The sequence below is a fragment of the Gymnogyps californianus genome, chromosome Z, assembly GCF_018139145.2.
Source record: "Gymnogyps californianus isolate 813 chromosome Z, ASM1813914v2, whole genome shotgun sequence".
NCBI lineage: Eukaryota > Metazoa > Chordata > Aves > Accipitriformes > Cathartidae > Gymnogyps > Gymnogyps californianus.
This window is the reverse complement of record NC_059500.1, coordinates 61359106-61382533: the sequence shown is the minus strand read 5'-3', so window position 1 is coordinate 61382533 and position 23428 is coordinate 61359106. Positions and strand designations below refer to the sequence as shown.

Here is a 23428-nt window from a genome sequence, read left to right as displayed (position 1 = left end):
ATGGGAAAACATACACTATATTTTATGAAAACTGTCCTGACTGTAAGGATATTGAAGAATCCTAATGATATCGCCCAGACTGGAGGTATTTCAAAACAGATCAGCTGCCTAACCATCAGTTAAGAACAGTTTAATGACAGCTGATTTTGCCTTTGAGCCAGGGAACAGCCTAAATGGCCTCCTCAGATACCTTCTAGATGTTCCTTCTGCGACCCTATAAGCTTCCTCTCGGTAATAAACAGAGAATAAGGGACGCAAAACCAAGAATAAAACTGTCTGAAAAGTGTCTGACAATAAGGAATAAAATGTGATAAAACAAACTCTAGCAACATTTCAATGGTATCACTAGGTAGCTGTGGTACGACTGTTAATAATAAAAAAGCATTAAAAAATTGTTGTATATTTGTGAGGGAGCACGATTACGTATTATGTAAACTTTCTTGTGCACTAGTTACTGTGGCAGATGCTAAATAGTATCTATTGGAGATAAACATTTTAAATAAGAATGCTTGGACAATTACCTCAACATGAGTCCTCAAAGAGTTACGGGAGGAGGGTTCCAGTGTGCAAATGTAAAATTTTTAACAAATCTTAGACTGTGTGTACAAACAAACAGTGCTAATGTAAAAAGGTCATTATGTGAAAAGGACAAATAGAATATTCTACATTACAGTTTGCCTGATATCAATCCCAAATAAACAGAAAACCTGGCAGAGACTTGACTGATACAGGTTTAAAAGAAAGATAAATACAAATCAGTACTTTGTATAAGAATAGGTTTTATCAACTAAAACTTTTTACAATTCCTGGTTAAATTAAAACGATAATGGAATATGCTTAGATTTTGATAAGGCACTTAACTTAGTAGTACACAACATCCTGACTGAAAAAAACAGAAACAAAGCTGTACTAGTTTAGTAAAGCATACATTAAATTTATTAAATATTGACTGACAGATTTCAACAGACAGATTTCAATAAGGAATCATCACTTAGTTGGTGAACTCATAGGTGAATTTCCTATCAACTGTAACAATAAGAAACACACCCAGTATAACTCAACATTTTCATTTGTGAATCGGAACTATGAAAAAATTTCTTGCTTATGAAGTCTTCCAACTACAAAAAGACCATCTGAGTGAAAATAAAGAGGAAGGTAAATTAATTACAGTGGATCATCTGATAAGCTGGGTCCATTCAAATGAAAATTGCACAGACAGCCAAGCGCAAAGATACACATCTACAGAAAAAAATGAGATGGTCAAAGTTTCAGAATGGTGCACTGTAATTTGGAAGGCTGTATGATTGGAAAAGTTTTACAGCTCTTACTGGACAAGCAGCTCAGCCTCAGCGCCTCTTACAACACTGCGGCCAAAAGGCCTAACACACTTCTTGGCTGTGTGAACAGAGAAGCTGTGATTAGCAGTAGGAAAGTAATTTTTAATTTGGAAATTTGTAACACTGCCTAATAATGAGAATAACCTCCACAGAGAAGTTTGCAGAACTAATACTTATGATAATTAGTAATGACCATAAAAACAAGGTTTTTTCCAAGGAATCAGCATATTAACGACTGTATTTTTTCCTGAAACACATCAAAAGATAAACAGGTGAAACAACACCTTTAGGTACAGACTCTCGCACTGTTACGAACTTTTTTGATTTAAGAAGAAAATTAAGATGAATTTGAAGCTAAAATAATATGAAAGCCTGTTTATGTTTGTAGTGCTACTGACTTGGAAACTTACTAGTGACATTCTTTACTGGTGTGTACTTTTTTCTGGTTCAATTTTTAACTTACTTGAATTTGTAATTTAGGTTCATAATTTGATTTTATCCATTTATACTCTGCCCCACCCTCTCAGTGGTAGTCCATTATTTGATGGGCTCAGCTCTAAAATAAAACTGTATGATCATTCTGGTAATACAAGAACCAGGGGATACCTGATGGCAAAAGAGCAGGTTTAGAACACACACAAAGAAATACATTTTCACAGAATGTATAAGAGGATTGTGTAACATACTATCACTGGAAGTTACAAAGGTATAAAAAGAGTAAGAGGGTTTAAAAGTGGATTGATGGATGATACTTCCATTTGTGGCAGTTAATCTGGTACAGATATGATGTGGAGCTCAAGAAATCTTTAGACACCCAGCTTCTGGAAACTGATACGGTATATCCACGGAAAAGTCATGCCTTGGCTGCCAAAAATTTGTAATTTTCCCCTAAACACCTGTTATTGGCCACTGCTGGGAGACAAGACATTGGGCTAGACAGACCTTTGCGCTGATGTTGAATGGTCCTTGTTCACCTTTAACATGGATGCTCAACTTGAACTCACTCCAGGCCTTAATGCAAAGGCACCAGCTGGGCATCACATTAAGAAAAGGATCCTAACGTTTAGCAGAACACATAGGGTGTCTGCAATATAGAATTGCCCTACAGGATTGTTTGCCAATAAAATGCAGAATTCACAGCTTTTCTGAACTGGAAAAAAATGCATCCATTGCTGCTAAAAGGTAAAACAGACAAGTTGATTATACTTTTACAGTGGAACAAAATTTACTTACATCAGTATTACAAGAGCGATACCGCTTCCTTTCTCCAAGACAATATTTGCCTCCACCTGAAGGCCTGAAAAAACATGTTTTATGTGTTAGTATATGTATTAGTACAAACACAAGTTCATGAGATATACTAATGCATTATTACTATAAATACAAGTCCAAGAGATACATATTATATAAATAAAAATAAAAGTACACAGAAGTTTTAAGGTGAGATTTTAAAATATTTTATTTAGTAAGAATTGTAGCATTGACTTGAATTGGAGCAGATACAAAACAATACTGGGTACTTGAAAATTGTCACTCATATAGTATTCATCTACTTTGCATAGATTCCAAGCAATACAGTTTAATTGTATTTTGAACATATTAAAAAGGCATTGTTTCTAATTATTTGCTTTCATTGTAAAACTAGAATGAGAAATGTGTAAACAACCTATGTGATACTTTTTTTTGGTTAATCTTCTCATTTTACACTTGAAAATATAACAAAATGAAGAAACACTGCCTGCTAAATACTGGAGCCAGCAAAGACTGCATTTTCTAGTTCAAGAATCTGATTCTCATGTGAATTAAGCAGTATTAAATCTGAGGAAACTCCAGAGTAAGCAGGTTTCCACTAGTGTGAATAAGACATTGGCTCTTAAATTTCCAAACTTTTCAAAAACCTTATCTATCTTCCACAGAGGTCAAATAATGAATTAACATTGAATTAAATGGAAGATTAATCAGACATCAGCTCTTTGGCTCATAACTTGAAAGCAGAAAGGAAAAACACTTGGTGTTTGTTTTATAATAAAGAAATAAAAGAATTTACAATTAACTAAAAAGAAAATCAATACTGTTTTTCACGTTACAGATATTTAACCAGGCAACACTATCCTTGAACGAAAAGGAATTTTTTTCCTAATGCAGACATACTCCCCCACCAGATGCATTTGCTTGCCATACTGTTAAACATTTAAAATTTAATCACCTTTCAACATATCACCCATATACGTGGTGACAGGAGTAGTTAAAGAATCTTAGGAAATTACTCATACTCCAAATAAACATTTCACTAGCATGTTTACATACTGCTGTGAAAAAAATAATGAATTTAGTTTATTATTCCCTCATTAACATAGTCTGACATGTTATCGATGCATATGGATAATTTTTGCTTTTGAATCCATTCCGTAAGTAGTGCTATTTGCCATATCTGATAGTTATTGTTAATGATAGGAGGTGAACAGACCACCTTAAGCAGCAGTAATGTGACATTATGGTGTCTGTCTTGCAGAGTGCAGTGGAAAGCTGATATGCAGCCTGGCTTGCAAAACATTGGTACAAGCAACAAAGAACCGAAGTGTACAGACAGAAGGAGATAAGAAAGGAGTGACACAAGCCACAGAATGGATTTTCATGAAAGAAGCACAAAAGATTTATGTTTTCAAGAAAAAGCAGTCTTAAAAACTAATAATGGTGATAGAAATAGCAATTATGGGACACGACAAGAACAAAGTACCAAGTAATAAAACCATCCTTCTGCAAAGATCTATAGCTGTGACGAGGTAACCAGAACAGGGCAAGCAGCAACAGAAAAAAGCTGTGATTCATTCAGCAAAGAACAGCAATGGAAACAAGTAAGCATTCCTCATCTGAGAAGTGCTAGTGACAGAGAGAGGAGCACTTACTTGACAGACTTTCTCTGGAACAGTGCTCAGGACACTGGAAAGCAGACAGATGACAGGACCAGCACAGATACACACAACAGATCAAGCTGTAGTGGAGAAGCTGGCCCCTCTTGCGACAGAGTAGATGGACCAACAGGGAGTAGTGGCAAGCGGAGAAGTTGCTGAATCATTTTAAGAGTCAGGGGGAGGTCACAACTAAGTGCTGGACATGACAGCATATGAATGTATTGTATGCAACATAATATTACTAACTATGGTTTATATGTAAGCACTTGTATGCAAAAGCTTGGAAATACTGTGTTGGTTTTTTATTAAGTAACTGGCAATAGTTATTTTATAGCCTAGACAAGCATTAGAGGTAACATGTCTTATGAAAGAAATCTATCTAAGGCATAATTTAAATATATTTTGCATGAACAGCAAGTTGCAGAAAGAAAACCATTCTGGTTACTGCTAAACATAAATCCACCTATCTTTACAGTACGTAAGATACATTAAAAATGTTAAAAGCATGTCTAGTGAACCTCTCCTGTTTAAATGTTTCTGTCTGCTATTTTGAAGACAAATGTTGGCAAACTAGCAAAACATTTTTACAGATAACATGTGAAATCACAGTTTTGAATAATTTCCAAATGTGTCTTTTTGTAGGCTCCGGCTTACTTTAGCTACTTACGCTGGACTGTCACAGTGTCTTATAGATGAGGAGACTCCTCCCCCGCAGGTCCTGCTGCACTCTCCCCATATTGACCATGGACCCCAACCCCCATCTATGCTCTGGGGCCAAGTGCCAAAAGGTACGCACTCTCCCTGATAACACCACTGAAAGATTTCACAAAAAAACACAAAATTAGCTTCCAGGCTGACAGAGTTATCAGGACAGAAAAATATAAGGGTCAGGCAATGACCAATTATAGGCATTAGCATTCTCTGTATAGATAACAAGACTAATATTTTACTCTTTCTAGCCATGTTTAGACATTGGTGAGGGTGTGTGTGATTTGTTAATTGTCTTCACTAAGTCCTGAATTATACGTCCCTAACACACATGAGAAGTTAAAGCAAGCTTAAAATAAAGATTTTCTTTTTTCTTCCTATGTCCTCCTTAACGTTTCATATTAAAGGAACTGCAAGTTGCTTACATTCTTTTAAACACTAAGATTCATTTCTAAGATTACTTTAGTAAAACACCCTCCACTTAGGATTCACGTAGGGGCTTCATTACGCAAAATGAAAAATTCCCCCAACAGTATTTTTAAGAAAGTATTCCCTCACATTTTAAAAAAGAAAATCTGGACGAGGTTACAATGGAAGAAGAATTTGTTGCAGTACTTCATTTATACTAACCCTACAGACATAATAAAAGTAGTGCCAAAGCATTAGACACGGTACAGAAAATCATTATATAATAGTGACTGGCCACTTGTTCAGGGACAGAATGAACATGTGTATTTCACTCATGCAAATGCTTAAACTTTGCAATATTGTTACTTATATCGAACATACAGTATGACAGACAATTCACACAAATGGCTAATCGTTAAAATAAGTTTATCATTTCCTTAGTCAGAAACCTTTTTTAAACCATTCAGAAATAATCCTGGAGCCCATAGTTTGATCCACATTCTGGTGTCTACTGCATCACTGAGAATCTGGAGTGGCTCAGTTAGATAACCCTTTCCCACCGTTATAGGCTTACGTGACAGAGCAGAGCATGGTCTCAGGTCTACTGTGACCTGAATCTGCACATTCCGCTTCCCTCTGCTGTTTAACTCCCTTGAATTCCCATAACAGACACAGTATTGACCCTTTCCAAAAAGAAACTCAGACAACTTCTGTGTCCAAAATCAGCCATACCAATTTGACAAAAAGCACTGAGACATGCACAGAAGACATGGACAGATAGACACCCATGTGCACTGATGTCCACCCATAAGCACTACTGGAAGACTCAGTGTTGACTTTATTCTAATAGGTACAGCAAAGCCAAGTTTTCTTTTCTCCCGAGTCCTAAGGCTCACCTAAAGCCTCAGTGCCAGTAATGTGGGACATACGTAAACAAGTAAATACAGCCATTCACAATGACCTGAATCACTCTAGATTTTTCTGAAAGCAACATAAAAGAGAATTTAACCTTCAGTCATTACTCAGACAGAAAAATAAAATGAATAGGAGTTTGATATGAACAAGAATTGTACAGAGTGTTAAAGAAAATGAATAAAAATACTTATTTTTTCATTAGAAATTTCATTTTGAATAAAAGGTACTTCTAGACTGTCAAATGTGTAAGAGTCTAAGTGTGTAGCTCTCAAGAATGTACATTAAAATGATATATTAATATTAAAATGTGTAGCTTATCATCAGCAAATGCACCTAGATACAACAGTTTTGCATACAAACACATGCTACCATTTAATATAAAGTTTCCTTATTATTTCCTTGTTATTTCCACATTAATAAGTGAAACCTGTAGCATTATTTTTCTAGCCACATTCTTGTTTCTTCTCTCAAAACATTTTTATCCTTCATAACCTCTTTTTTCTCTGTATGATGTGCTGTATCTGTTTTAAAACACAGCTGTTATAATCCAGCAATTTTCTGTTTATAAGCCTCATCCTCTATCAGTTAGAGAAACAAAAAAGAAGCATTAATGTGTCTACAGAAAAGATAAAGCAGACTAACTTAAATCTCAAGTTCAAAATGCATAGCCTTTTCTACCAGGTCTGGCCGGGACAGAGTTTTCCTCATAGCAGCCCATATGGTGCTGCATTTTAGGTTTGTGACCAGTGTGGATAACACACTGATGTTTTAGCTATTGCTGAACAGTGCTTGCACACCATCAAGGCTTTCTTGGTTTCTCAACCTGCCACCCAAGTGAGTAGGCTGGGGTTGGGCAAGAGGTTGGGAGGGGACACAGCAGGCACAGCTGACCCAAATTGACCAAAGGGACATCCCATACCCTGTAACATCGTACTCAGCAGTAAAAGTGGGGGCGGGGATGTTTCCAAAGTAGCCACTGCTCAGAGACTGGCTGGGCAACAGTCTGCTGGTGGGAAGTAGTGAGTGATTGCCTTTGATCTCTTGTTCGCTTTTTCTTTCTTTTCCTTTCATTTACTAAACTATCTATCTCAGCCCATGAGTTTTGCTCACTTTTGCCCTTCTCATTCCCTTCTCCATCCCTGGGGGGGGTAGTGAGTGAGCGACTGGGTCGGGGCCTAGCTGCTGGATGGGGTCAACCCACCACACCGTTCTTCAGAAAAAAAAAACCCAAAGACACAAGGTTTCATGGACTTGTACCGAGGAAAGGAGGGTTTATCCTTCTTGGAGTTCTAAATTTACAAATCGGAGATTTATGCCAATGAGCAGGCATCCATCAGAGGAATGTACCCTTCATATGGAGCTTCTCTTAAAATCAGACTATCACTGAATGTCTGCATAACACAGCAGAACATAACACATGATGCAGTGAACTCACATTTTTAGCTAGTATAGATATATCCATATGGCATGGTGTTTTGCAATACCTCTAACAGTACAATTATGATGGAGGATGAAGTATTTATGTTAGTAACACATGAGGGATTAAAATCTTCTGGTTTTCTTCTCACTATAGTGATAAATTATGTGATAATGATTTTATTAACTAAAGACGATAATCTCCTTGCAGCATTCTATTAAAGATGCCACACAAGTACATGAACAGTTATCTAATGCTAAAGTCAAAAGCTAAAAATTACAATGCTTCTAAGAGTAAAAATGTATGCTAATAATTTAATTAAAAATACATTATATATATTACAAACATGTAAAAATCAAAGTTAGGAAATGAAAGACACTCAGAGTTAAAGTTAAACCCACAAGAATATCACATATGTAAAATAGAACATGCAAATCATCCTAACTCTACACTATTATGACTGTATACAATAGGCTGGTGCATTTTACCTGCTTTATTTTTCCAAAGCTATGTAAAATCCCTGTACTCTGTAATTTCCTCTGTCATGCGAACATTGTCTTCCACATTCCTATATTCCCCTGTAAAAACTCCTTAAATGCTGTTTTTTCTCCTCTACTGAAGTTAAATCTGAGGACTTACTGCTCACTTTGGTGTCTCTTCTTAATTTTCTAGTGAAAATTTATCTTTCACCAGAAGGCAGTGATGCATAGAACCTCTGTCAGAGTAATTCAAAATCACCAAAATCTTCATTATTTCTAATGGGACTACAGAAATATGCTTCCTCCACAAATTATAGCAACCTCATCTGCTATAATGAGGTAAGGACTATTGAGTAGCCAGCATATGAAGAAACAACAGGAGGTGATAGCTATTTTAAAAGAACAATCTTTCACAAAAGGTTTAGAACTGAAATGTTAATTCTTCTCTAACATTGAATATATAACTTTCAATTAGTTCAACTAGAAAGACAGTGGTGATGCATTTGAATATGTGTAAAATGTGCAAAAAACTGTGAATAATGTAAGCAGTCTGAAGTTTTTCTTATAGAGATCATTAACAATAAAATAAAATGTGATAATGTGGCACATCTGAGATCACTTTTATATGAATATTAGCTGTTTAACAGAACTAAGATTTACAATAGTATGCTTTTAGAAAACTCACACAGCAAGTACTCTAATATTGAGGAAAATTGATTTCATCTTTAGTGGGGGGGGGGGAGATTAGTTCACTTTAAATTTGCCATCTCAATTTTAACAATGTATTTTCAAGCATTGCTTCTACAATTGCTTTGCAAGAAAACTTAATGTCCAATGATAACTTAAATTTACCTTATCTTAATGTCCAATAATAACTTAAATCACCACACAATCTAGCTATTTAAACTGTCCTTTCAGCACACTGCGTTTTCACTTTTTGCACATTTGCCCCTCATTTACATCCCTAGTATGGATCTAAACAATGATGTTAGAAAATGTTACTTTTTTTATTACTTTAAATTCAAAGACAAAATAAACATTCCTATCAGTTTTGTCTCATTGTTTTATATGCACCATTTCCTCATCAGAGTCTTTTTAAAATCTATCAGTTACTTTACCTTCACAAACACATCTCTGGGTACACCAGAGAGAAACTTCATGTATATTTAAAATTACTATTACAGATTAGGAAAAAGTGTACCTTTTTGAACCCAGCTGATATGTTAAACCCTTCACCAAAGCATGAACATACTAAAGCTTCAAAACAGAACAGATGTACAAGTTCCATCAGTAGCAAGAAACCACTCTATTCTCTTTCTCTGTATGCAGAAAACAGCTGAGTAACTTTTATGGAAAACACTCTAAGAACCTTCAGGCTTAGGCAGACATCTACTGTGGAAAATTTCAACCCAAAGAGTTAAAAGTTTGGCAGGTTTATATAAGCAACTGAAAGAAGGTTTTATAATAAAGTGTTAGGCCATTTTAATTGTAGAAATCCCTCCCAGCTCTGCCAATAAGACATTAATGCACATTGCCTCAAATTTTGCTTTAATAGTTACACCTAATTTACATTACTGTAACTAAAAGCAGAAATTGACTCTCCAAATATGATGAAGTACTCTGATATCTTGTTAGGCCTTTAGAGCAGGGAACATCATTTGTTATATATTTGGACAGAGCCCAGCAAAATAGGGCCTAATTTGGTTGTGGCCTTTAGGCGTGACTGCACTATAAATGTAATAATAATAATAATAATAATAATAATAAAGTGTTATAGAATTGTAACCTATTATTTTCTCCTTAGCGTGTGGTAAAAAGAACTACGTATTTGGAAAGAGCTCGTGTTTTCTGGTTTTTTGCTATCAGGAACTATTAATTTACAGGAACCTTTGAAGCTGCAGTTTACAGATACAATTCTCTGCTGTTAACAGGCATGAACAGTCTACCTTTGTAAAACAGTATGGATTCTCTCATTTCCCTCTAAAATCTAATGATGGAACAAGATACTGATGACCGGAAAAAGATGTTTTGTAGAGAGCAAACTGATTAAAGCCTCTGGCAAGTGGACACAGCAACAGTGTCTTAAAGCATCTCAACTTGTTCATTGTAGTCTCATGGTTTCAAAAATATAAATTGAGGTAAATTGCTCCTTGTCATTGACAAGGAGTGGTGGCTCCAAAATAAACCTAGACTGTTGATTTAAGAGTAGGGCTTCTAACATTTTCTATTACTCTAATAAAAGGTACCATTTTTGGTAGAATGCGAATGTCTCTCTATTTTCATTGGCTAACTCTAAGCAGTCTATTTTTTTAAATGACCCCTCCAGTAAATTTATTTAACACGATTTACCAATATTTCCAAACTCAGCATGGAAAAGCCATCAGAACGATGCTAGGCCTTGGGGCCTGAATGAAGCCATCAACAAGCATTAATAAACTGTGATAGCTGCCCAAAAGCTTTCATTCTTTTTGTTTAAACATCAGACCACAAGTTACAATGCAGTGTAATCTTTGTTGAAACTAGCCCAGCTAGCATGGCAAAAGTCACAATGAGAACAGACGTCAGTAGTTGTTGTTAGGAAAAAATCCAATCTGGAGCAATAGATCTTATGGACAGATGCAGCAATTCTCGGACAGATACCGGAAATTGTTTAATATAATAAGCTCTCTTCACTTTGTACAAACCTGCATAAAATATATTATCTTGAAAAAAGGCATATGGAATTCACTTTTTTCCCCAGTACATGTCCTGTAAATTAATAATTAAAATGTTTTTCTCTCCTCTTTAAGATCTGTATACATTTTGCCTTGTAGCTGAGAAACACTCTTTTACTATTAATCTAAAACTAAGTTTCAGAATTTTGTCTGAAACTACTGATATACAGACATCATTTTAAATTCAAAATTCACCTGTTCAGACAGATACAGTAGCACTAGACTTCTCTATTGCAACACTGACCTTCTCTACTTCTGTGTTAGGTAGAAGAGTTTATTAGACTGCACAGCAAAGTCCTTTAAAGGTAAACAGTTATGCAAGTATAACTGAATACTAAAAGAATAATTCAAAGTCAAAACAGAAAGGTCACTGGGAAATATGGGCTTTTAGGAAACCCTTTTATTAAGGCAAGATTTTTTCTATATGCTTGTATGATTCAGCTTATATCTGAAGGAATAAAGATTTTTTTATCTTCTAACAAAATAACAGAGTTCAGGCTCTACATCTATGTTACACATTTTCAAAGTCCACGCCAGACCTAGACTTGTAACAGTCCTTTATGGAAGAGTGCTATAAAATTTAACAAAGATTAAACTAAAGAGTTTTTACAAAAATTACTCAAAAAATATAGAGAGAGTATGTAATAGGTTTTTTTTTTTTATCCAGGCTATAGAATTTTATAGCAAGGATAAATGTTTTATTAAATTACACAAATAAAATAATTGTGACACAATTCTGTAGACACAATTCCATTAGGATGCAAATGTATTCTGAAATAATGATATTTTTTTGAACTCTCATAGTTGCTTGTAAGTACTTTAATTTTCTAGTTCTTTCTTCCTGTAGTTTTTAAACAATAAACTTAAGAGTTTAAATGCCTGGATCTTAAATTTATTTTAAACAATAAATTGCTTCTTCAAACAACAAATTATTTGTACTCACCCCCTTTTCAATGCTCCCTGTTTGGCAAAGAGTACCTTCAGCTGCTGGAATGCTGTTGGTAACACAGCGGTTACTTTTGCTGAGGCACCAGAGCTCTCTACACACTTCCTAGGAAAGAAGGCAGAAGCAAGTTGATCAGAATAAAAGCCTAAAATTGCTTCCAGTCCTCATACACACACGTATACACAAATTTGTTTTGAACAGAGACTATTAAGAAGTGGGCTGGAGAGATAAATCTATAGATGGTTGTGAAATATTCTGGAGCAATTTCAAAGCCACCATATTTTACCTAAGAATATTCTGCCCCCCAAAAATTCTGGAAGCATCAAATTGTAGACTACAAGAATGTGTTTTTCACACCTGCCATGCAGGTAATGATTTATAGTTGCTTTTTTCTTGATTAGTGCTAATACTGGGCTTAGTATATTTTAGTGTTGCTGTAAAAGTAGTCTTCCGATCTGCTGTAGTATCTCCATTACTGTCATTATCTGCCTCAAAATTACATAGTAAAAGGATACTATTAATTTTCAAATATGAAACAGCAACAATTATTTTTGTTTCCTTTATTTAAAACCAAAGTTTCTGAGCTCAGACTACTTGCACTCCTCTTCTGTAACACTTGCTAAAACAGTGCATGTGTATTTAGTACTGAGCTATGTACTAAAATATTTCCCTTAGGCTTTTTACATTTGCAGCTGATATTTCATAAATGATTTAGCCTATCCTATTTCCCTATGTTGTCAGTGTTAAACAAACACAGGTTTTCAAATCATCTTTTTCCCTACTGTATTTTCTCATTTGTTTTTGCACATTTACTCATTTAAATTAAGCCAGTTCTGTTGACATTGGAGATTCATTGTTAAAACTATCTAAGGGTTGAAATTCATAATGTGGGCATGATCCAAAGTTGGCTGAACACTGGAAATCTTCATAGTTGCTTCAGTTGCCCTTGGATTCGGCTATGTAAGCAGAATGGAATCAGAAGTGGTTTGCTTCTACAGTAAATGACTTACATAATAATCTTTGTTGTATTACTTTGAGATCTGTGCAAGAGTTCACAACCTGCTTACAGATATTTTAAAGTATTTTTTTAAATTTGAAAGATACTCAGATCTTTAAAATGATCTTATGATAGTCATTACTATTTCATTTCATTTAACTGCTGCTTGAAATCATATCCTACAAATAATCTACAAATAATATAATCCTTGTATAGATTCTATGGCTGAACCTTGGTACAAAGAGCAAAAAGGAAAAGACAGTGTGAGTAAATTAATTAGCCACATCCCCCACCGCAAAGTTCATTGTTTCTCTGAGGAAATGAACAGGTATCTGGCACCTAGGCTATCTTTTCTACACACATCAACAGGAACAACTGTTAAGTTTTACCCTAAGATTCACATTTCTTGCATTGTACTGCATACACAAATGGATTTATTTATACATTATTCACTAGCAGCTGCAGTAACAGTTCAACAGTACAAGCTTTTCTTGAATAATGCAAAACTCTTTTCCAAGTTTAAAATCAGCTGGTGCCATTCTTGCAGGATTGTTAATACAGTGTATTTATTTTCATGATGGTAGAAGCAAGGTATCTTTTTAAAAATCCATTAAAAACATACCATATTAGAATGGTCTGAAATGATGAGGAATGAGTACTGATAATTTCTAGAGTTTCCATCCAATTTTAGACAATTAGGCCTAAGCTATTTCATCCTATTTGGTGGGTGGCTTTATGAAAACTTAAGTCAATTGTTGATCCTCTTTTTAGGAGAAATATTGCCACTTGTAAAAGTATACCTGCAGCCAATGTAGAACTATCTTACCTTTCAGATTAGAACTTTTTGTTGAAAAAATGCAAACAGCATAAATATTTACTTATTTAAATCTCTGAGTAAAACACTTGCTTTTGCCATTCAGTTGATAAAATGTTCAGATTAAGATACAAACTTACAAATAAATATATGGTTTAAAATATCAAATAGAACAGGGAAAGAACAGGAGATACATCACAAAGATTCTTGAAAAATCTGACTAGAATACAAAGTTCACAGCCATTAAGGTGCTAAAATTCAACACTAAATCAAATTCACATCTAAATCAACCATGAATCCAAACTTCAATACAGTATGGATTTCAAAGTGAAAACCTAAAATTGGTTCCTTTCAGACACAGTATGAGGTGCTCCTGTCATAACCCTGCCTTATTTACTTCTACACTTAATTTACTTGCTCATTTTGTTGATCAAAATTAGTGTAATTTACTTGCTCATGTTTCATGTGTGGTTTACATTGTCAAATCATAATTAAAAGTGTCAGGCTGTGACGATTCTACTTGTGACCTTGAGTTTATTTTGCATCTGATCAAGCTCAAATGTTTAAATTAATGGCTATGCTGACTTTGTGAAGTTTGGTTCAATGTTCCGAAAAGCCAAAAATTCAATTGCATTAAGAAACAAAGATTTCAACCATTCCAATATAGACAGAAGTAAAAGTCAAATCTGGGTAACAGTCTGGAATTTGAAAATATTTATATTTCAGGGTGATTTGAATCCAAAATTCTGGTTTGCGCTCCACAGTTTACGTGCAGAATTTCACTTTTGATATGCCTACTTAAGTATACCATCTAAATATTAACATATAAGGGGAAGTAATAATTAAAACATGTATTTCATTGCCAGGCAAAGGTATCCACAAATGAGAGTATTTAACATTTGCCCTCCAATAGGATTCTTTCTGTATACTCAGGCTTCTTCGTGGTATTAGACTCCTCCAAATTCACTGAACTAACATCACCCAGACATTTTAATTCCAAACAAATAATCACCGGAACTGTGTGAATTAATGGATACAGCACTCCAAAACTATTTTAGTCATTCATCTGTTTGCAGGATGATTCTAAGCATGTCAGCTCACCTCCCTACTCCTCAAGATGACAAAAATATTTTCCTTCTTCCTAAATTGCTTTGGGAGATAGAATGAAAAGCACTATATCAAAACTAGATATTATTACTGACATAGTCTGGTAGTCCTTATTCAGACCTTAATTTCAGCAGGAGTTTGCCTCAGTAACTCCCTAAAGACAAAATGAAAGTAATGTAAAATTACTATGGGCTGTATCACACTATTAATATGTGAGCAAAAACCTCTGCTTAAATCAGAAAGGAGTTCTGTTTGAGACAGACATACAACATCCCAAAATCAACAGAATATTTCCTTATGGAAAACTATGCGAAACACAGAGGATTTATTAACAAAATAACACAAATGTATCAATTTGTAGAAGTAGTTTATATTAAAAACAAGTAAAGTATTTTGTAATTTCTTTTAAATATAGCCAAACTTATTTAAGAAGTTGTTTATTTTCTCCTGCTGTTTTGCATTTAAGGGTAGAATCTGAAGTACATTCTCCATCACCCTGTACATGAAATGAAAAATACCATTAATAGTCATTTGAAAACAAATAAGATATCTAAAAAGAAGTGGAAAATCCATCTGTTCTGTTATTTCATTAAATGAAAATGGAATTATACCAGGTACTACTATGGCTATGTCTTCTTTATTTTCAGCTGATTTTGGAAAGTTAACAGAGAAATTCTGACTAAGGCGCATAAAACTTTCTGTTCTCCAGCTCAACCCTATACCTGGTACTACCTTAGTTTCACAGTTATTGATTTGAGCTTATTTCCTTACTATCACCATCCTATCTGTAACATTTCTAAGCAACTGTTTTTAATAAGCCAGCCTTAAAAACATATGAGGAACTGCCCTGGAAAGGTCAGGCCCAAAATCACTAATAGAAAGTATACTGCTTTTTTTCACACACTAGCACGCACACACGCATGCACGCACACCCACCCACCCACACCCACCCACCAGCATAAGGTGACCCTTTAGGGTAGCCTTTTCTTCATTGGCGGACACAGGATGTAGCTAACGTATCTTCTGCCAACGTTAAATTTGTGTGAGTAATTTACTGAAACTTAGAGAAAGAAGCATAATCTGAAAATTAATCAATGACCTCAAAGTCAGTCTCCAAATGTGTGAATTTAATAACTACTAATTTGTAAAGCAAACAAGGGAAAGTGTTTTAAAAATCTAGGAAACATAAACTGAAGCTGAGGCCTTTCACAAGATCAAGACAAGATAGATGACAACCTGTAACGGTGTATCTTAGGGCTCCATGACTTCAGTTTGGAATTCGGATGCTTGTATTTGCAGTAAATTAAACAAAGCTGAACCCATCTAGAGAAAAAAAACAGCAAATCAAATTATCTTCCTTTTGCCTAGGTGTTATCAATGATGGAGCCTCCTTCTGTTGTGTCATGCAGAGTTACATATAGGCATTTCAAATTATGTAACATCTAAGCATCCTATATCATAATCATTATAAATGGTAACAATACAGCACAATGAAAACTCAGCAATATGAGCAAAGATCAAATTGCTGTGCTGTTCTTAATGTTTTCAACACTAATGAAAGCCTCCAACAAAACTTGGCAGTTTGGCCCATAATATTAAAAAAAATAAGTTGGGAAATACATTCACAATGCATATTAAACTATGATAATTTGGGAGTTTCCTTTTTTGTTCATAAAATTTTAAAATGTTAATTAGGATTTTATGTTACTTCAGCATGTTTAATCTATAATATGCTGCACCTCTTGATGAGCATTTGCTAAAATAGAGCACAAAAATAATTAGCTTGAATTGTAACTTACAATTCAGACCTGAAAAGCATCAACCTAGCGTATTTTCAGCCTCACTGCTGAAATACTGCTGGCAACACGATTAAAACTAGAAGACTATAATTACGGGTGAACTTCAGAAGGTTCAAAGTTTAGTTCAGATAAGCACCCAAAAGTTACCATTTTAGTGCTCCACTACTAAATGCTCATTAAGTGGTGCAGCATGTTATGAATCACAACATGCTGAAAGAATGTGAAATAGAATCCGAAGCTTAAGTCATACATTCGTATTAGGTTAGCAGCATTCTTTCCTAAGTATTGGGTGCTTATGTGAACCTTATGGAAACTACAGAAGGCCCACAAGGTCAATCACCTCCAAGTAGCATCTTCCCTTTCAAACCCATGCAACCTATCCCATCTTTTTTCAAATCACATTCCAGTATCTGGAATCTCATTATTGATTCTACTATCATCTAATGCACTCTTCCTGCTTTGACCACTAGCTTCCCTTTGCACTTTTTAAACAGCTTTCATAAGATCCAGGCACACTGGTGTTACGTCTGTGTCTCTTGTGAAAGAAAAAGAAAGGGGGGGGGGGCGGGCGGGGAGGGAGGGAGAGAGATTGAGAAAGGGGGTTTGGAGACAAGATAGTCCTAGGAAAGAAGAAAGGTGACTACGGGAACTTGTTAGAAAAAGATAAAAAAAGGATGTACAGCTACTTTAGGATTCAGAAAGAGGAAAATTTCTGGGATTTCCCTTGGCTATATACATCCTAATCTTAAAAAAAAGAGGGAACAAAATTAACTTTAAGAATAAAGCTGAAAGTGTTTCAAATGTTCTTAATTACAGCATGATCCTGTAAGTCCTTACACAAGAAAAGCTTGAAACTTTAATCATTCTAAATGCAAAAGGCCTGCACAATAGTGATGAGAGGTTTTGCACTTGACCGGCAAGACTTTATGAAATAAAAAATAATAGAAAGGTTGATAAAAATGACAGACTATAATACCAGGATCTTCAATTCCTCTCTTCACCTACACATACTTTTAACACCAATTTGTGAGCACCGTAATATAAATCCATCTGACTGAACTACTTATGCTCTGCTAACAAACAACAACTACAAAGCGACTTAGCCATGGTATGATGTATGAAGCTGGGGGAAAAAAAAGCCACTTTTCAGTGAGTTACTATGTACAGATTCAACTGAATGCGCAATCCTAGTCATAGTATCAACAGGTGAGAGAACAAAAGGCAACCAGTAGTTCTGGTGCAAAGATACACTAGTGGCTTCTCTGCCCTTCCTTCTGAAAAAACAGCTTCCAGAATCTGCTTCCACTTTCCTATAAAAACCCTACATCAAGCTTAATACCTCTCTTTATTTAACTGGAGGAAATCCCATCAGTGTTTCATGAAAAAAGTGACAGTTTAATTCACTAACATTGAAGTTTGTATCACCTGACTAGAAGGGTCAATAGTAATTCAGGCTATTTTGCCCTAGAAGAAATATTGCAGAACTGCTGTGTATAGCAATTGTTTACTCTCCTAGATTTGAAAGTTAGCTGACCAGTGCTGCTTTGTTTTGGTCATTACTAACTAATTCGGTTAAACTATTCTGTCTCTGAACTGGCATGTGGGAAACTAGGAAGCAGTGAAGGTATGACAACTGCATGTCCTGTGATTCTGTAGTCGACACTTTGCCAGCAACTTTCCATTAATGGTAATTAACTTTATGGCCACTCCCCATGTCTCTAGGAAGTTTTTAATGAGTTAACTAACGCAAGGGAGCTATAGAAGGCAGCAGGAGGACTCCTTATTCTGAGAATGTATGTTCATTCTATCTGTTTACAAGCAGTAAGTTCATAGCTTGAACTCTGTCCTCCAAAACGCACTAACAAAATGTGAATAAACACTGGCATTTGAGTTTAAAGCTATTTTCGTTGGCAAACTAACTGGAGAACATAACTGCAAACATAAGACCATGACGAAGAGAGCTACCTGTCATCAGCTAAAATACACTACCTGATGTATTAAACTCTAGTGTGAAATACAAAGAATGGTCCTGCTGATTTCAGTGAAGCCATGTATGCAAAGGAAAGGAGAGTTTGTCCCCTTTTCCCCCTCCTCAAAATATTTACTGACACCAGTGATGGTGGAAAAGCATAAAATGCAAAAAAATATACCAAAGAATTGTAAGGCACTATCTCTGAAACCCATGCTAGCAGCCAACAGCTTCACAGATCATAAAATGCACCACAGCAATATCAACCGTATGCATAAAGTATTAACTGCTATTAAAATGTCTGAGGTTTTAGCCTCTGTCCTAAAAATGTGGGGACCAGCTCTAAAGCAAAGCATTATGTTGAACCACAAAATCTGTAAGTTACAGTCAGTCATATTCCAGGTATAATTTAAAATCATAAAACAGAGAAATTCAAAGTCAAGACTGGAATTCTTTCCTAAGTTAACCCAGAGACAGCCAACAGCCAACTGTTTATTAGGCAGATGCTCAAAAGTTAAGGAGGTAAGGAGTCAATGAAAAAAGTTCTCCTTACACTCACTTAAACAAAAGGATTGAAAAAGGTTCTGAACTATCAGGGGAACTGGCATACAAACAGAGCAAAGAACTGAGACACACTTGACAATTAGCAGAAGAGAATCCACACTGCATCACCCTAGAAGATGTAGCGTACCCAGTAGCTACATAAATGAACAGGAACTAGCACTGTTCTTAATAACCTCAAAATTTCCCACTGCAGTGACTCCAGTAAGATACCTGAAAGCATGTACTGCCTTTAGGAAAAAGCTATGCATCAGTATTATATGGTGAAATTTCCATCATTACAATTTGGCTCACTGTAAGTCATAAATTTAACGTTCTTCTGCATCTGAAAGTGTACCCTAAAAATGAAATATTTGAAGTAGCTTGAGGCATTACCTCTCAATTCTTTATTCCAAGTATCTATTTCTTCACTTAAATTGCCCCTATATCAGAAATGGTGGAAATTATCGTATAAAGAACAATGAACATGTAACATCAGAAGGATCACTGTCTACTTGCTAACATGTAGTTTTACTTTTTCAGCTCAAAGAGCTAAAGCATCTCTTTGAATTCTTGTCCAACTTAATGTGCTGAACAATACAGGGAAATCTGACCAACAGACACAATGCTTTTGCTGGAACAGTTCTGTCCATAAGTGACTGAACAGCTTAATTAGGTCTAGTACTTACAATAGTATCAAAACAACTACCAAAGAACTCCTTTTAAGGTCAAATTGGCTCCTTGTCAGTAAACTCACACACAGAAAGGCAGAAACTTGCAGCCCCTTTAGTACTTTAGTTCTGATGCCTTAATCATTCAAACACCTCTCCATGTATTTAACTTCAAGTTCCTAAGTAAGAAACGCTTCAAGTACTTAAATGTCCAAAATTCTTTGCAGGATTAGGACATGATCTATGATCAAAAGCAACAAACAGTTTAAAATAAACATACAGAGGGAATGGATGAGGAAATATGTGAGAAAAGGCAACGAACACAGATTAACATTAAAGCTAGAGGGTTGAAAGAGGTAGTTTTTCTAAAGGTTAATAAGACATTACAACAGAATTCCAAACCAGAAAGAACATGAAGATTTTCCAAGTTACTTTAAAAACACCAGCTATCTCAACAGCTACATCAGAGCCCAAAGGAGACTTGTAATTTTTTGGCCTTTGATTTGAGAGTTCAACTGTTTCTCTTGTCATGTCTCACCACCACAAACCAGTAAAGAACATGAGCAAGAGAAAAAGGCAAGCAATTTTCTCTGATATTTCCCCTTGGTTTAGAATTTATTTCCTTTTGGGTCACTAAACCCCAAGTTGGAAGACCCGCTCTACCCTTTTTTTACACCAGGCACTCCAAATAAAAAGGGCTAAAAGAAGCGCTAGAAAGAAGTTAGCATACGAACTAGTTCCACTGTTAATCACGGATTTTTACTATGTTTTTCCATCCATAGTTGCACATGTGTCTGTTAGAATAAGATCAATGAACCATGAGTGGCATCTTCATGTGAACAGTACATCAAATAGGAATATCCAAAGCACTAACTGTTTACTTTTGATAATGAAAGAGTTGAGCAGAGTATTCAACTTAGCTTTTGCTGGTATTTAGATCTAGTTCCACTACTCAAGTTCTAAAAACCCTTCCATATATTAATCCATCTTTCTTGTGTGGATGTTTTCCATCTGCACTACCAGCTTCCAAAGACTTTTTTTTTCCCCCTTCAACTTATCACTTGAAATCTGTACAATCATAATCATCATGATCGCATTTTCAGAGCATTATGGCCATGGCAGATAACATTTTAAAATGTAGACACTATTTTAAATGCATATCATTTCTTAAGAGTGGATATTACCACACTTCTACAATAACCTGTTATATTAAAATAGGCCATCTGAACCCTATTATTAAAAACAGGGTTTTTTTCCTGAGACTTTCATAAGTTATGCTTACATTGATGGCACACTGATGGAACAGAATACACTATATCAATTCAGAGGACTGGTAATGTCACATGAAGACATAACTTCTTTTAACTATTGCCTCAACTAAGTGTCGACCTCTTTTTTGTAACTATAAGGGAATCCCAACAAAAACTTTAAAACAAAAAGAAAGCAGAAGGCAGAAAGCCAAGATTACCTACACATCTTCATTACTTCCAATTGTTTGTGGTTCAGAAACTGGTTTAAGAAAGAAAGTGTACTGTGCAGCGTGATCATCACAACAATGATTACATAGTTTAACAGTGTTTGAAAAAAGTAACATACATGTGGAAAAGCCAGGTTTTGCACATTATTAACTTTCCAGTTTAATTTAAAATGCAGTATATCTCCAAAGGCTTTGCTATAAATCATGGACTAAATACCTGCAGATTTCCTTAGTCTGAAAATAAAAGAGTGCGTGTGGCGAGAATTTGTAAGAAAAAAGAAAGGGAAAAAAAAAAGGTATGACAGATGTAGTGACAGGAAACAGGGCCCTTAAAGAAGTGGTGGAAAGTGAGAACTTAAAGAGGAACAATAAAGGCCAAAAGAGGTTTGATGAGGGATCAGGAGTAGAAGACCCAGTGAGCTAGTCAGCCAGCTACATACAGCTTTTAAATCCTTTGCACAGTGTGATCTGCCAAAGAGGCATCCCAAGAATAATACTGTATTTATCACCCCAGGGATATTACAAATGGACTTTCTTTGTAGCTAGCCTTTAGAGAAGTAAATAGAGTATAAATTATTACATTGTTTTATTTGAATAATCTAAAAACTAAAATATCATTAAAACGATTTACTTTTAAACCACTAGATATGTTTTCAAGGTTTATTTAATTTAGTCTCAGTTGATTATTTGATAACAAGCACGGCAGAATGCATCCTTTTACTTCATACTTTGGGCTGCAAGATTTTAAGTAAATATTTGTAAATTTATTGCATAATGGCCTAAGTGTGCTGGTTTTCATTTCTACTGTAGATTTCTTTACCTTAATTATTGCACACTGGTACTTGCAGCCAAAGCTTTGCTAGTACTTTAGCTATTCAGTATTCTATTCAGCTATCTAGCTTCATGTTCCTCTGTTCCCATAACCATAATTCATCTTTCCAAAAAGAAATCTGAACAATGTGAGAAACAATAAACTCAATGTCAGGGGGGAAAAAAAAAAAGAAAACCAGACCTGACAAATCAATACAAGAACAAAAGTAATTTCAAAATGTAGCTTTAAATTGAAAAGTTAAAGCCAACACAACAGATTTCATGTTTCAAGATTAATACAACATGAATCTGATCTCGTTTAACTGAAATCAAGGAAAATTCTGTAGTACACTTTACAAGGAGCAGGATGAAGTGTTTTGGGCTCCTTTTTTTCCTAAAATTAAAGAATGCTTTCCCCAGCTCATTGTTACTCATACATTTTGGTATACAGTACTCACAAATGACTCAAGCAAAAGATGCAGCATAAGGATTAAAATGTACCCTTTGCTTATGTATGATGGCACCAGACATGCTATCGGAAATCTGTAACCCACTACTGCATCTAACTAAAGATTTATGTTACAAAGGAATATATACAAATGACTAAGCAGAACACTCAGCATAAGGATTAAGACTTCTTACCCCATATTTACATTGGCGGGATGTTGCTCCATACTGGAAGCGACACTGTTCATCAGCATCATACACCTGACCTGGGGCCACAGCTGGATAAAGAAAGTCACGCTTGGGAGGCTCATTATCAAGGCAAGTACCACGGCCCGAACTGTTCAACATAAAGGACCAAATCAATTAGGAATTCTACTGACTGTAAATCACAGTAATGATATCACGTATCTAGTTCTTACTTTTAACAGCACTGGGTGTGAAACAAATATGACTGCAATAAACAAACAGTAAGATGGTACACCCATAGTAAAAAGAAAAAATAATTAGAGGGAATTAAGAGATTAAAATAATTTTTCATCATTATTATTAACAAAAATGCTTATTTTAGATTGTGAAATAGATTTCATATATTATCCTCTTTTAAAGTGTGATAATTTCTGAGCCACACAAGACTGATTTTCATTTTTGTTTTAAGATTCCTATTTGTTTTCACTGAAGAATGGCTACATTTGGTCACAGAATGAAAAATAAACAAATAAAGCAAATAAAATAAATTCAGTTTACAATTCTTAATGACCCTTCTGATCCTTCAAACAGCTAAGTACAACCTTATCGATATGAGCAGCTCAATTCGTTTATATAAAACACATTTACATTTCAATATGAGTAAATGTTTATAGGATTAGGACCTTAACACGCATGTTTTTCTTCCATTTGAATGAACAAAATAGTTAGTGGTAAAAATTCTGCAGGATCTTCAAATTTACCTATACTAGGGTGA

At 35.1% G+C, this 23428-nt stretch overlaps 1 protein-coding gene across 2 annotated transcripts in view; it reads right to left on the bottom strand.

Moving 5' to 3' along the window:
* The window catches only part of ADAMTS6 (ADAM metallopeptidase with thrombospondin type 1 motif 6), a 150816-nt gene that overhangs the window by 47969 nt on the left and 79419 nt on the right, over window positions 1-23428 (bottom strand). For both annotated transcript variants that reach the window (XM_050912923.1, XM_050912924.1), the window contains exons 10-13: window positions 22663-22804; window positions 11834-11941; window positions 4917-5062; window positions 2571-2634 (exon numbers count right to left, since the gene is read on the bottom strand). In XM_050912923.1, the coding sequence (XP_050768880.1) occupies window positions 2571-2634; window positions 4917-5062; window positions 11834-11941; window positions 22663-22804 (460 nt within the window). The remainder of the gene's footprint in view (window positions 1-2570; window positions 2635-4916; window positions 5063-11833; window positions 11942-22662; window positions 22805-23428) is intronic.